Source organism: Triturus cristatus, chromosome 12 (genome assembly GCF_964204655.1).
Source record: "Triturus cristatus chromosome 12, aTriCri1.1, whole genome shotgun sequence".
Classification (NCBI taxonomy): Eukaryota; Metazoa; Chordata; class Amphibia; order Caudata; family Salamandridae; genus Triturus; species Triturus cristatus.
Window position 1 is genome coordinate 789,347,683 of NC_140595.1, and position 13,915 is coordinate 789,361,597.

A 13,915-nucleotide genomic window follows, 5' to 3' on the forward strand; every position below is an offset into this window, starting at 1 on the left:
AGAGAGTGCTGAAGAATGAATGTTTGGCGCAAGGCTTGTATGCTTGCGATTCTGGCTGAGTTGGGATAGGCTATACCCTTGGAGGTGTCTATAGTGGCCCCGAGATATTGCTTTGTGTGAGATGGTATGAGGTGGGACTTTTGATAGTTCACCGTGAAGCCTAGCTGGTGGAGCAGTTGGATGGTGCTGTTTGTATGTTGCACACATTGGTTGTAGGACGCGGCTTTTAATCAGCCAGTCGTCTAAGTAAGGGAAGACGTGAATGTGTTGGCGTCTGAGGTGTGCTGCTACTACCGCTAGGCATTTGGTAAAACACCCGTGGTGCGGTTGTGACCCCGAAGGGGAGAACCTTGAATTGGTAATGCTGACCGTCCACCACAAACCTGAGGTACTTCCTGTGAGAAGGGTGTATTGGAATGTGAAAGTATGCGTCTTTCAGGTCCAATGTAGTGAGAAAGTCTCCCTGACAGAGGAGTGGGAGAACTTGTTGGAGAGTGACCATGTGGAAATGGTCCGAATGTATGTATGCATTTAGAGGCCGGAGGTCCAGAATGGGCCGCAGGGTCCCGTCTTTCTTTGGCATTAGAAAATACAGAGAGTAGACCCCTAAATTTTGCTGATTGACGGGGACTTGCTCTATAGCTTGTTTTTGGAGAAGGGAGATCACCTCCTGTTTGAGCAGTGTGGTATGTTCCTGTGACATTGTACGGTGCCTTGGTGGAATATTGGGTGGGGTAGATGTTAGTTCGAGACAGTACCCTGACCGAATAATTTGGGTCACCCATTTGTCCGATGTTATGGTCTCCCAGGTGTGAAGAAAGTTTTGTAGACTGCCCCCGACTGGAGTAGGATGGTCTGGGGGGAGCGAGGGGGAAGTCATTGTGTGGGCGGTGTGGCAGAACGAGTGGTGTTGGTTTTGCCCCTGCCCTTATTGTTGTTGCCCCTGTATCCACCTCTTTGGTAGCCCTTTGAAAAGGTAGTTTGAGGAGGGGACTTGTAGGAGGTAGAGGCACTATCGGTGGAGTAACCTCTGCCTGTGCTACGAAAGGACGAACGTCGAAATGAGCGTCTAGGGGTTTGGGATTGTAATGCCCCCATAGACTTTGCTGTGTCCGTGTCCTTTTTCATTTTTTCTAATGCTTCGTCCACCTTTGGCCCAAATAGGTGTTGTTGGTCAAAGGGGTGATTTAGTATGGATGCCTGGACTTCTGGCTTAAACCCTGAGATCCTGAGCCAGGCATGACGGCGAAGCAGAACACTAGTATTTATAGCTCTAGAAGCAGTGTCCGCTGCGTCGAGGGCACATTTAATGGAGGTGTTAGTAATGAGCTTACCCTCCTGTATTAGTTCATGAGCTCTACGTTTGTGTTTCTCTGGGAGGTGTTGCATGAGAGCCTCTAGCTCATCGTAGTGTGCTCCGTCATAACGCGCAAGCAGCGCTTGTGTATTTGCAATACGCCACGTTTGCGGCTTGCGAGGCAGTGCGTTTACCAGACGCATCTAAGAGTTTTGACTCCTTATCTGGTGGTGGAGCCTCACCTGATGACTGGGAGTTGGACCGCTTCCTAGCTGTGGACACAACTAGTGAATCTAAAGGAGCAGGTCCTTTAATGTATGCAGGATCTGTGGGGGCTGCCTTGTACTTTTTTTCTATTCTGGGGTTTAAGACCCTGGTTCTGACTGGGTCCTTGAACACCTCTGCTGCATGTTTGGTAACACCCTTAAGCATGGGCAAGATGGCTGTAGATTTATCCTGAATATCAAACGTATCCAGTAAGAAATCTTCCTCAACTGGTTCGCTATGTAGTTCTACCCCATGATAGTGTGCTGCCCGCTGCACTAAGTGGTGAAACCCTAGTGAGTCCTCCGGAGGAGATGGCCTGGATGGATAGATGTCATCCTGAGGCACATCTGGTATGTCAGGGTTTTGGTAATCCTCCCATGGGTCTGGGGTCCCTGGGGGTGTGGGGTCCAGCGGGGCGTCTGCTGGATCATAATCTGGATACCCGTAATCAGGTTCTGGAGACGGGGTTGGGGAGTGATGAGGTAAGGGTGGTGGAGACCTGGGAGGTAGAGGAGGTGGTGGAGGAGATGGAGGGGGTGGTGGGGAGGGCACTCTGAAAGGAGATGTGGCAGAGTCCTTACGATTTGGTGGTGGAGGAGGAGCTGGTTTGTCAAGACGTCTTTTCTTGATAGACAAAATCAAAAGCCCAGTCTTTGGATCCTTTGTTAAGGTTTTTTTAGAAGGATCAGGTGTAAATAGTTCCGCTGGCACCGAATCGTCTGCTGGCGCCGATGTTTTCGGAGCCGAGGACTTGGATGGTTTCTCTGCGCCATGCTTTTTGGGAACCTCCGTTTTTTTCGGTGTCGAGGCAGGCTTCGGCACGGGAGCGTCGGTGCCGAGGGATTTGTGCTTGTGTTTTGTCGGCACCGAGAGTCCAGGCTTCGGCACCGGTGGCTTCGGAGCCGAACTGGGTGTCACTTTCTTCGGTGCCGAACGGTGTTTGTCGGCACCAGGAGTAGGCTGGCTCGAGCCCGAGCCTGAGCCGCCGTGAGACTTGGGATGCTTCGACACCGGGCCCGAAGGTGGGGTGATAGAAGCTGTATGTTTGGTTTTCCCTAGGCCCGGAGGCGAAGGTGTAACCGGAGTCTCTTTCGACATGGGCGCGGGGGTGGGAGGGGGTAGAGTACTCACGACCCTCTGCGCCGGTGTGATGTCCACCAGGTCGGAGTCGTCGGCCTCGGAAGCGCGGACGACATCTTCCTCCTGCTCGGTGTGTTGTTGCCCCGAAGCTCCGGTGTCGTCTCCGAAGATGTCCGGTGGAGCCGAGGTCGATGAGTGCGCCATGATGCGTCGAGCTCGTCGATCCCGGATAGTCTTTTTCGATCGAAAAGACTTGCAGGTGGGGCAGTCTCGGGCCTCATGTTCGGGAGAGAGGCAAAGGTTACACACCTGATAGAGGTCGGTGTGGGGAAATTTAGACCCACATTTTGGGCACTTTTTGAATGGAGTCCTTTCCATCGGCCGAGACCGGAGTCGAGGAGGGCCCGAAGGCCGGTGCTCGATGTGTGGAATCGAGAAAGTACCTCGAAGAGAGATGAAGAAGATGATTGATGAAGAATCTCGATGGACGAGGATTTTCCGTCGAGGCTGGAACTGGAAAAGTTCTAAGCCGGAGCACGAAGTATCACATCCGAGCCCGATGGCGGAAAAAACCAATCTGAGGATGGAGCCGAAGCCCATGCGCAGTACGGACCGAAGGAGGAGTCACCGAACTCGTGACTTCCAAAGACTGTCCAACAACAAAAACAAACTGCAAACATCCGGGCCCAACACCAGATGGCGATCTATGCAAATGTGTACAATCTGCAGCTCATATGCCTCGAACTGTTAGTTACAAACCACAGAGTCAATGGTAAGAAAAGGGTGAAATGCATTCCTAGGTCAGCTTTCTGAATATCCGCAAGATGTCTTTAGCAAACCAGACAGCTGTGCTGTCTGGAATGCTTTGACCTAAAAAGTCCAATGATACGGCCGGCTTCAGCCATATTTCAACGCTTTATTTCAACGCTTTATTTAAAAACTTTTAACCATGCTGCACAGCAGCTATGCTGCTATACAGCATGGCTACAAAACATTGACAAAGCCAATAGGTCTCGTAGGTGAGACTTATTGGCTTTGCCAATGCTAGTTACTGAAATATTAGGAATAAGGGTATGTAAAAGCTGGTGAGATGGCTCTGAGATCAGGATTTAATTTTGAGACTTACGAGCCACAAGTGCAAACGAGGGGAAAGCTAAGGCTTTCATCCTTCTAAGGTAGCATCTAACACTAACAGGGCTGTGGATCAACAAGTGCTATATAAATGACAAATTTTCATTGCTAAACTTACTGAATATACGATGCTCCAGAAAAAAAGTTACACTTTATTGTGGCGAGAAATAAACCGAGAAATGCAAACTGTTTGGATGTTGCGCAAAGAGAATAACCATTAAAATGTTAACTCTCTGGCCGTATAATACACTCCATGAATGCCTCAAACTCTGGTTTGCGTATGAAAACAGAAAAAGATTGCCCCTTTGAAGCAACACTAATTAAATATTTGTAATAAGGTGCTGAGGGTTTCTTTACTACAGAGGGGTGATGTTGGAATGATTTTGCCAGTCGCAATCACTCCCTGCTAACAATTGTTTTCTGGGCAAAATCCGAAAGGCACCAGAAGGAAAAATAAGGGATTACTCTTGTGGGGGTGCCAAGTGCAGTAGTGCTGTACTGGGATGTATTGCACTGCAGCAGACTGCACCCTCGGACAGCTACAATCAAGAGTGGACGCAGGCAGCTGCTTTGCTCAACACCACTTTCAATTAGGTCAGACCGCATTAAACCCTTGCAAAGCGGTCACCTTTCAGCCTGTAAAGCAATAGCTCGGAGAGACACTCGGGGGTCTTGGCAGTCCTCTGCAGTGGTTAGGGGAGCACCGGAAACAATGGGAGGAAGACCACTGGAGTTTTCCTGCCTTGTCTCTGAATTTTGCTCACAGTAAAACAGCTACTGTTTGGATAACCATAAAGATGCCTGCTGTTGAATAATCGCCAAGTTGTTTTTAACAATAAACATTGTCATTTTGGGGACAAACTTCACATTGGACAAAATGTGTGTGTGCTGTGGGTTATCATTTTTTCCCTGTTAAGTGACTATTTTAAACACTTAAAGTACACTGGAAATAGAATACTTGGAGAATAGAAGAAAAATACCTTTCAGCCATATACGAAGTACCCTTACGAGAGCTTGCAAGCAAGAACGCAGGAAGGACGGGGAAGCAATGGTGGGGCAAGCAACAACAAGAAGCAACAGAACAGGAAGAAGGAAAAATAAGAAAAAATATTATCTTAATTACAGCGCCAGCAGCCGAAGGACCCTAATCAAGACAAAACTATCTGTACTTGGTCCAAGCTCCTGAGGAAAGAAAAGGAAGTGATGCACAAACACACAAAGCCTAATTAGGAGGCAGAAATTAGGAGCAATAATGAACCCCACAAATAGTAAACAATGGGCAGGCTCCAAGACCCTTGTTGCCCACAAAATCTCACAAGAGAGAACGCATGCGCGGTTGCAAGCTAGACCTAAAAATTGTCTAGCCTGTGCCTGACTGGTTTGAGACTGAGCAAAGTGCATCCTTTGTTTCAGGCCATACCACAAACAAGTATGCTTGCATGTTTTGTCTTCGACAACGTTTTCCTAGGTACTGTGCTGTTCTCCTGCACTTCTCGATTTGGAAAATTGGAGCAGCAAGATTCCGTGCTGTAGAATAATTTATACAGGTGCCTAGTTTAGTTTGAGATATACATTTCATGGTTACTTAACACACTTGCAGTTTTGATTTGTAATTATAACATCCCATCTCATTGAGGAACACTAATGTCTCTGTTGTGCCAAAACATTGTGTGCATTTATACGAAACTCACAAGTCCAGAGCTGTTGTGTTCAGGTTTTAAAACTTTTTCCAAGACTGAGAAGGCCTATAAAAGGAGACCTAGACCCCTTTCGGAAATATACTGCTCACCCATCTTCCTTGAACTAGTTGCATTCGCCCCTCTCTGTACAGCCATAAACCCTGCTTTTGGACCTCTTGCTCATTCCTGCTCTGAAGGCCTCAAGCCTATACTCCTACTTCTCCTGTAACACCTGGCTCCCACCCACCACCTCTCCAAGCTCTTACCTGTTGAGGGTACCCTGCTGATCCCCCAGATGACAGGGTTGTCTGTTCTCGGTTCATTCTGCTGACTGCTCCTGGATGTTGCACAGATGCCTTTGTTCCTGCGCTGTATTGTTCAGCCTCGGCCTTCTTAGAAGGTGGGTGTTCAAATTTCATATCCTGTGGCACCTCTGTAGCACTGTATCCTGAATCTGCCACACTAGGATAGGGGGAGGTCTGGTACCAGTTCTGACCTGGCCCCATCTCTGGATATTGACTCTGCTGTGCCCTGTTGGACACATCAGCATTGTGCAAAGATGCTCTGTGGGCCAATTCTGTAGTCTGTGGTCCTCTATAAGAAGATTCAACATTCTGTGAGGTTCTATATGGCATATTATTCCCTTGCATTCCTCTTGGTTGAGATCCTCTGAAGGCCTGCTCAGTCGACTGAGGTTCTCTGTATGATGGCTCAGCCATCTGAAGCCCTCGGTACATTGGCTCTGCTGCCTGAGGTCCCCGGTATGATGGCTCAGCTGCCTGAGGGCCTCTGTACATCAGCTCAGCTACCTGAGGCCCTCTGTATGGTGGGTCAGCTGCTTGAGGTCCTCTATAGGCTGGCTCAGTGCTCTGCATTCTGTAGGAAAATTCTGTGTTTGGAGGTCCTCTGTAGGGGGGCTCATTGGAGGGAGGTCCTCTAAAAGACTGCTCTGTGACTACAGGTCCTCTGTAGGGGGGTTCCATGGTAGGGGACCCTCTGTAGGATGGCTCTACAGTGTGATGTCCTCTGTAAGAGGGTTCCATGGTTGAAGGTCCTCTGTACGAGGACTCCATGGTCAGAGGTCCTCTATAAGACTGTTCAGAAGTGAGCTGGGGTCTGAAGGGTGGATCAGTAGTATGCTGTGGTGTGTAGCCAGGCCCCATGTACCGCGGTGATGGCGGGCCATAGGCTTGCTCTGCTTTCCGGCGTGGCTCTGAATAGTTCATCACTGGCTGGGCCACCTTGACCTGGACGTTAAAAGCTGGACCAGTTGAGGATGAGGCAGTAGTGTAAGATGCTGGCATTGGCTGTGGATAGGGTTTCGGCAACTGAGACACTCCATAGCCCCCCGACAGGGATGTCCCATGTGACTCTGCTGGTGAATGGTTGTATGAAGAGTTAGTCGTAGAAGAGACTGAATATGTGGCAGCCTGGGGAGATGCCCCATATCCTTGAGTCTTCCGTTCCATCCCATATGATCCAGTAGGAGCTGTTGCCCCATAAGCAACTTGCTTCGGCTTGTAAGCTGTAGAAGATTTGGAGGAGTGTGTCGCTTGAGGTGCACCCGATGAGTGTGTCACAGCGTCATAACCCTGCAAGGAGAAAAGATGTTTCAAGCTTTGCTTTCCATTTGGAAGCTATTAAGTAACTTGTCTCCACTTTGCCACCACACCCATTGGCAAACTACATTTGCTGTGTAAACCACAGCTTCATGTTTTTAAGGTACAGCTACTTACACTACTACTTCTTGTCCTTTTCCACAGTAAGAGTACATTAGAATGGATCACAATAGCAGGCCGACCAGATCACCCAAAGGTTGCAGCAGAACATCAGCAACATTTTCTCTGTGCCAAACTGCCCCAGCTTACCTGAGGCTCCGCCTGCCGCCGGGGCCCGCTGCTCTCCATATCAGCCAGCATACTGGTGAGGGTGTCAATTTCTGCATCAATGCTGGAGGGGCGGTAGCTGCCCCTTTCGAGGGAGATGCCCTACAAAGGAACAGACAGATCAATTCTAGTAAGGGATGAAAAGATAACAGAACAACTCCAAAGAGCCCCACCCGCTTTGTCATCATGCTAATGGTTATCAGACCACAAGAGCATGCTTAAACCTGATGAACAAAAACCTAAGTAGGCACAAGGACATTTTGATTAGAAATGTGAAGCTTGTACAATGATCTGTGTAATGACAGATGCCAAAACCATGCATTGACATAATGTCCACAATTGCGTAATAAAAATAAAACATTTTTTTTAAAAAATCAATCCTTTAAAGTGCTTTGCAAATTAAATTGCAGAACATCTTAATAGAAACTATTCTGCTAAGGGAACACTTCAAACCACAACTGTATAAAGACAATGCCTGTGGGTGTGTCCTAGTAAATTCTATTTGGTGCATAACACAAATAAAATGTTGAGTTTTAATTAAACAGATAGGAATCAACCATAACACAAATTACTCTAAGCCTCAATATACCCTTCAACAGGGAGCAAATTCATTAAAAAATCTGGAGAGATGGTTTTAGGGTGATATGTTTGCGCTTTACAAATAAGAATTATTAATATTCCAGTCCTGACACACACTGCTATCCTTTGACCTATGTGAAGAGCTCGACTTGCAGTACATACTGCTAGCCCAAACTGAAAACATACCTCTAGCCTGACCTGTCATACACCGCTGGCTCACAACAGAAATATTCACACAGGTTTTGCAATGCACCTCAGCTCTACCTTATCAGTACTGAGGGAACTACAGTCCTTTCACATTGCACTAATTTCCTGAACTAATCTGTGCTCTGGTCTCCATGAACAGAGACATCCCCAAAGCTCTGACAACAAAGGGAAAAATGTCCAGACAAACCTTAAATGATAGAGGATTAAAATGAACTAGTACAGTATATTTAAAAGAGCACCCAAGGACAAGTACATCCATCAATGCTAGAGACACTGAGAATACAATAGACTTAAGGAAAGACAGCACAAAGGACAGAAATGGAAAGATGTCCACAAACACCACTTCTTCTGCATCTTGGCGAGGTAAAAAGACCACAAGAAGCAGAAATACTAAGAAATCCGAAGAGCCAGTAAAGAAACTAGTGACAAATATCTCCAGTTATCTCATATCAAGGTTAGAAATAAAACTTCAGAGATATTCATTCATACCAACTACACAGACCACATTAAAAGAGACAGAACTTTACTGCTTTACGAGGAACATGAATAGTGAAATATTTTTTTCTAACTATGCCAGAGAGAGAACCTACCATGAAACCAGGTACCTACAAAGAAGTTAAGCCCAAGTCTACCTGAAGCACCTATGTCTCATAAGGTACTGGATCGGTTTGAAACCTTGGTGAAAAAGGACATATAAAACATTTCATTCAAAAACAGTAGAAAACGGAGAATGATTTATCCAGGCAAGAGTACGCTTGTTTGAAAATACAGTGAGAAAATAAGTCAATATGAATAATAAAGTAAGCACGTAAAGGTGGTGCCTTGCTTATTAAGGACACATCATTTTATGAATATAAATATCAAAGAATGAACAATGGACCCCACTACCTAGATTGAAACTCGCCATTATGCAATAAATGAGTTAACAAAAGAATTATTATACACACCAGAAAGAGCTGAACAGGTAGGTTGAATAACTGATTAAAGTAAACTATTCTTAACAAAATATTCCCCAAGTATATCAGTCATTTAACCTCTTAGCTGCTGGGCCTTCCCTCCTCCCCAAGTGCTGATCCTTTTTTGGCTATTTGGGTAAGTCCATGCCCATGCTAAGGCCTCCATAACTTTTTGTCCACATAAGGTATCCACAGCAAATTTACTACTATTTAATACTACCAGTTTATGTTGGACACTTCCGAGTAGCCATGCGCGTTGCGTTATAAATGGAGGTTAACATAACATAACACCAGTGTGAAATACATGGGTGATCCAGGAAAGCTATATATATTTTTGAAAAGTGGGCACATTTGCGAATTCAGCAAGGGGTCATATGTGTAGATCCTCCAAGGTTTTCCCAAAGAGACTAAGTATTGAAATAAAGAAATCTTGAAAAGGAGTAGGAAAAATGAGTAGGAAAAACAGCTATTTGTGACTCTTTTCATCTGTGACTTTTTGTCACAATGGCCAATTTACAAAAGCAATACATCAATAGGTTCGCCACACCCTTTAGGTTGTGATGGTTTGTAGGTTCTCCAAGAACCTAAGGTAACCAGAGCCAACAACCAACCTGCACCGCAAAATGGTAGAGTCAAATATAGATATCAAGATAACCTATGTACTTCTGATATGGAATTTTGGAGCAGAAGGGATTTGTACATATCTGAATTTTTTTGATTCCCATAGAAGCATATGATTTAGAGGGTATTTTTTTAAATGTCATTTGAAAGGCACAAATGCAGCCAATTGGTCACAACAAATATCTTACTATTCTATTCTCCCACATGTCTCCTGATAAATATGGTACCTCAATTGTGTGAATAGGCCTGGTGCCCGCAACAGGAAATGGCCCAAAACGCAAAGTAGGCACCTGACATTTTTCCACTCAAAACGGAATCGTTTTTTTAAAAGTAGGTAGCTGTGGATTTTAGGCCCTAGCTCATCTGACACCAAGGGAACACTAGTAAACCTGTACATTTTTTAAAACTAGACACTTGGGGGAATCCAGGATGGTGTGACTTGCATGACTTTCACCAGCCTGTTTTACCCAGAATTCCTTGCAAACCTCAAACTTTGAACAAAAAAAAACATTTTCCTCACATTTCTGTGATGTAAGGTTCTGGAATCTGCAGGGAGCCACAAACATCCTTCTACCCAGCATTTCTCCAAGTCTTCCGATAAAAATGTATCTCATTTGTGTGGGTAGGCCTAGTGCCCACTTATGGAAACAGCCAATAGCGCAACATGGGGAAATCAAATTTTCCACTCACAACAGAACCATCTTTTGAAAAGTGGGTAGCTGTAGATTTTGGGCCCCAGTTCAGCCGTCACCTAGGGAAATCTAGCAAACCTGCACATTTTTTCAAACTAGACACCTAGGGGAACCTAGGATGGGGTGACTTGTGAGTATCCCATGAGTTTTATTTACCCACAATGCCCAGCAAACCTCAAACTTTACCTGAAATCTCACATTTTCCTTACATTTCTGTGATGGAAACTTCCAGAACACGCAAGAATCCACAAAGTTCCTACTACCTAGCCTTACCCTACTTGTGCCAATAAAAATGCTGCCCGACTTCTGTGGCTGGAACTAGTGCCCGAGACAGGAATTGATCAAGCCAAGGTCAATGGGAGCCCTTGTGCGGGATTGTATGTGACGCACACCACCCTGGACACCCTCAGATGTCTAGTTTTCAGAACTGCATAGGTCTAGTGGGTTTTTACCAGTGGAAGCCTACCCCAGCCCAAAAAGTGCAGCTGTTCTTTATTGTAAGTAGGATGATACAGCGAGTTAGCCTAACTCTTTTGGCCCATATGTAAAAAGAACACCCGAAAGAATCAAATGCCTTCTTGCTTGCCACTGGGACGTGATACTTTAGTCTGCAGGGGAACAGAAAGACTGGTGAGGTGGGGCCTGATGATAGGATGAGAAAGACCCACCGCATTATTTTATTAAAAATATATATTAAATATATATTGAATATTGGATATAAATTGAATGGACACATTTCGGATACTTTTAGTTTAGCTCAAGGAACGAGGCAAGACTGCTCTTTATACCCCATTCAATTTCTTTTATCAATTGAACCTCTTCTACACTCTATTCGCATTGATGAAAATATCAAATGTATTCCTTCCAAAAATGGTTCCCAGAAGCTAGCTGCATATGACGTCCTAATTTACTCCAATGAGGCGGAAATTGCCATTCCTGAAATTTTAAACAGAATCACAGAATAATCGAAGTTCACTGGTTACTCCTTAAATAAGTCTTTCCCCTTAATAATTTATGCTCCCATTTAAGACATCTTCCGCAAATCTTAAATGGCAACCAAATAAACTTAAATACTTGGGTATCGAATTTGCGAAATCCACTTTGGATACTAAGCCCCATTTAGAAACATCCCTTCTTGCAAAATTTAAAAGGCTTACTGAGGAATGGTCTCCGAAATTCATAACCTGGTGGGGGAGGGCAGAAACCGTTAAGATCCTAATTGCACCTCGTCAACGTTCACCTTAGTATGTTACCTCTGTAACTTTCTAATTCCTTCTTCACTCAATGCCTTAATTACAACTTTCATTTGAAAAGGGAAAAAGGCAAGAATACGTAAATTATAAGCAAACATACAGCAAGGCAGTATTAATAGCTCCAATTTTTCCTTTTATCAAACAACCTTCTAAATTAGACCAGCCATATGGTGGCTACACACACACATCGGTTCCTCTTCGTCATAATTGGGTTGACAGAGATGCATCGAAATGCCCCTCTAATCACACCAAGACACATTAAGGTGACCTCCCATTCCTACCAAATCATTATAGATTCAGTCACTGCTCTCAAAAGGTTAGGTAAGTGCTTCCCGCATACAAAGACTCTAAATTTGCCTCCTTATGGTTCAATCCATCCATTAAAATGGTTCCCAATCCCTCTTTCTGGGCTTCTATAGGCTTATTGTATATCAAGGACATTATTTCTCCAGGAGACCCTCTAACTTTTGCTGCCTTAACGTCTAATTTTTCTCTCCTACCAATTGACTTTTATAATTTCCTGTCCCTCAAAGTGGCCCTTGGGGGTTTTATGAAACCACATAATGCAGACGATCTCAACTTCCACCATTCCTTCACTTCTACAAGCCATAAAGTTTACCTAATCTAGAAAATACTCAAGAAAACATATCCTATTTTCACAGAGGAAATCCAAAAAACATGGGATGCTTGATGCATTAAATAGAATATAGATCCCACACCCCTGTCGCAATGGCCAGATATATGGAAATCCATGCTAATGCATTAAGTTTCGCCGCTCATCTTACAATGCAGACTATAGGACACATATTAGGCATTCTGGACCCCAAAACTGCTGCACAAACGCAACCTCCTCCGCTCAGCTGCTTGCTGGTATTGCCAGCCCCCCCCCAGGTGACTTAGAACATTTATTTTACTGCAAACACATTACTCCTTTTTAGAAATCTAATCAAGCGACAAACATTTTCAATATACAAACTTCGCTTTCACATAGCATAATCTACTTGGATATACATGCAACTTCAGACTTGTACACACTAAACTCTGTCATCTTGGGACTGTTTCTTCATTGAAATTCTGCTTGCAATGGGTATCAAAACAATGCTTGCAAATTGGAAAAACTAGAACAATAGATCATACCACACATGGTGGGCTCGAGTATGTTTTTTAGGAGTGCTAATAATCTTATCCACAACTGTCAGTTTAATAAAATGTCTTTTGTTTCTTATGGTCCAAAATCGACTTATATTTGCAAAAGTTTAATCCACCCTAGGGTGTTTTACATACATGTGTATTCATTGATTACTACCGGATTCCGAGGTTCTGGTTCTTTCTCTTCTTTCCTCTCCACCTCTTGTACCATGTTATACGAGTTATTCATGATACAGATACCGTCATACTCTGATCAATATACTGTTCTTATTCTGATTTTTTGTGTGATTGATATTATATGCCAACCTCTAAGTGTGTATGTATGCCATAAGGGGGGCAGAAACGCTGTGTTCCCCCTTAAGTTGGATTATGGCCATGCACATGCCGGTAGCCGCACCCATATTTTTATTTAAACATTCCCTGGCATTTAGTAGGCTTTTGGCCCTCCCCGGGTGGCAGATCGGGGTAAGTGTGCCCATTTGGGGGACAGGAAGAGACTGTTCACCCTTCTATTAGGGGTGGGGGCATGGCAATTCTTGAAAGACTTCTACCATTATTTTTAAAAAGGTGGAGCAAAAGCCCTTGCCCAAGGGAGCCGTTCCCCCTGGTGCCTAGTGGGTGAATCCTTGTCTGGGGATTGCCCTCCAGTGGCGATCCTCAAGCAGGTTCAACTGGGCAGAGGTACCATAGGAAGGGAGAGATGATTCCCTTTCCAATGGTACCTCTCCCATAAGAATAAGTGATCTGCGAGCAGAAATATCTCCCAATCACTAATTCTGTGAAAATGAAAATGAGCTGTGCGCGCTGATCTCAATTTCACACAGAAATAAAGCTCAGTCTTCTCGGGAAGTTCTTCCGGCACAGCCTGAGTTTGGGGGGCATAAAAGGTAACCCTCCCAGTGTCGGCCAATGGCAGCCACCCGCACTGGGGAGGGTGGACATGCGTCGGCCATTGGCCGACACACGCACCTATGGGATAACTAGGATTAATGAAAATGCCCCCCACGCCTACAAGAGGGGAGACCCCATTCGGCATGTATCTGGACACCGTACTACAAAATGCAGCCAAAGAACCCATCACTTATTTTCAAGATATTACTGACTTTCTTAATAAACTT

The 13,915-nt window shown here is 44.9% G+C and overlaps 1 protein-coding gene across 2 annotated transcripts in view; it reads right to left on the minus strand.

The window, feature by feature from the left end:
• LOC146782852 (uncharacterized) overlaps positions 1-13,915 on the minus strand; it is a 69,991-nt gene that overhangs the window by 32,589 nt on the left and 23,487 nt on the right. For both annotated transcript variants that reach the window (XM_085639196.1, XM_085639195.1), the window contains 2 exons: positions 7,323-7,442; positions 5,721-7,046 (listed from right to left, as the gene is read on the minus strand). In XM_085639196.1, the coding sequence (XP_085495322.1) occupies positions 5,721-7,046; positions 7,323-7,442 (1,446 nt within the window). The remainder of the gene's footprint in view (positions 1-5,720; positions 7,047-7,322; positions 7,443-13,915) is intronic.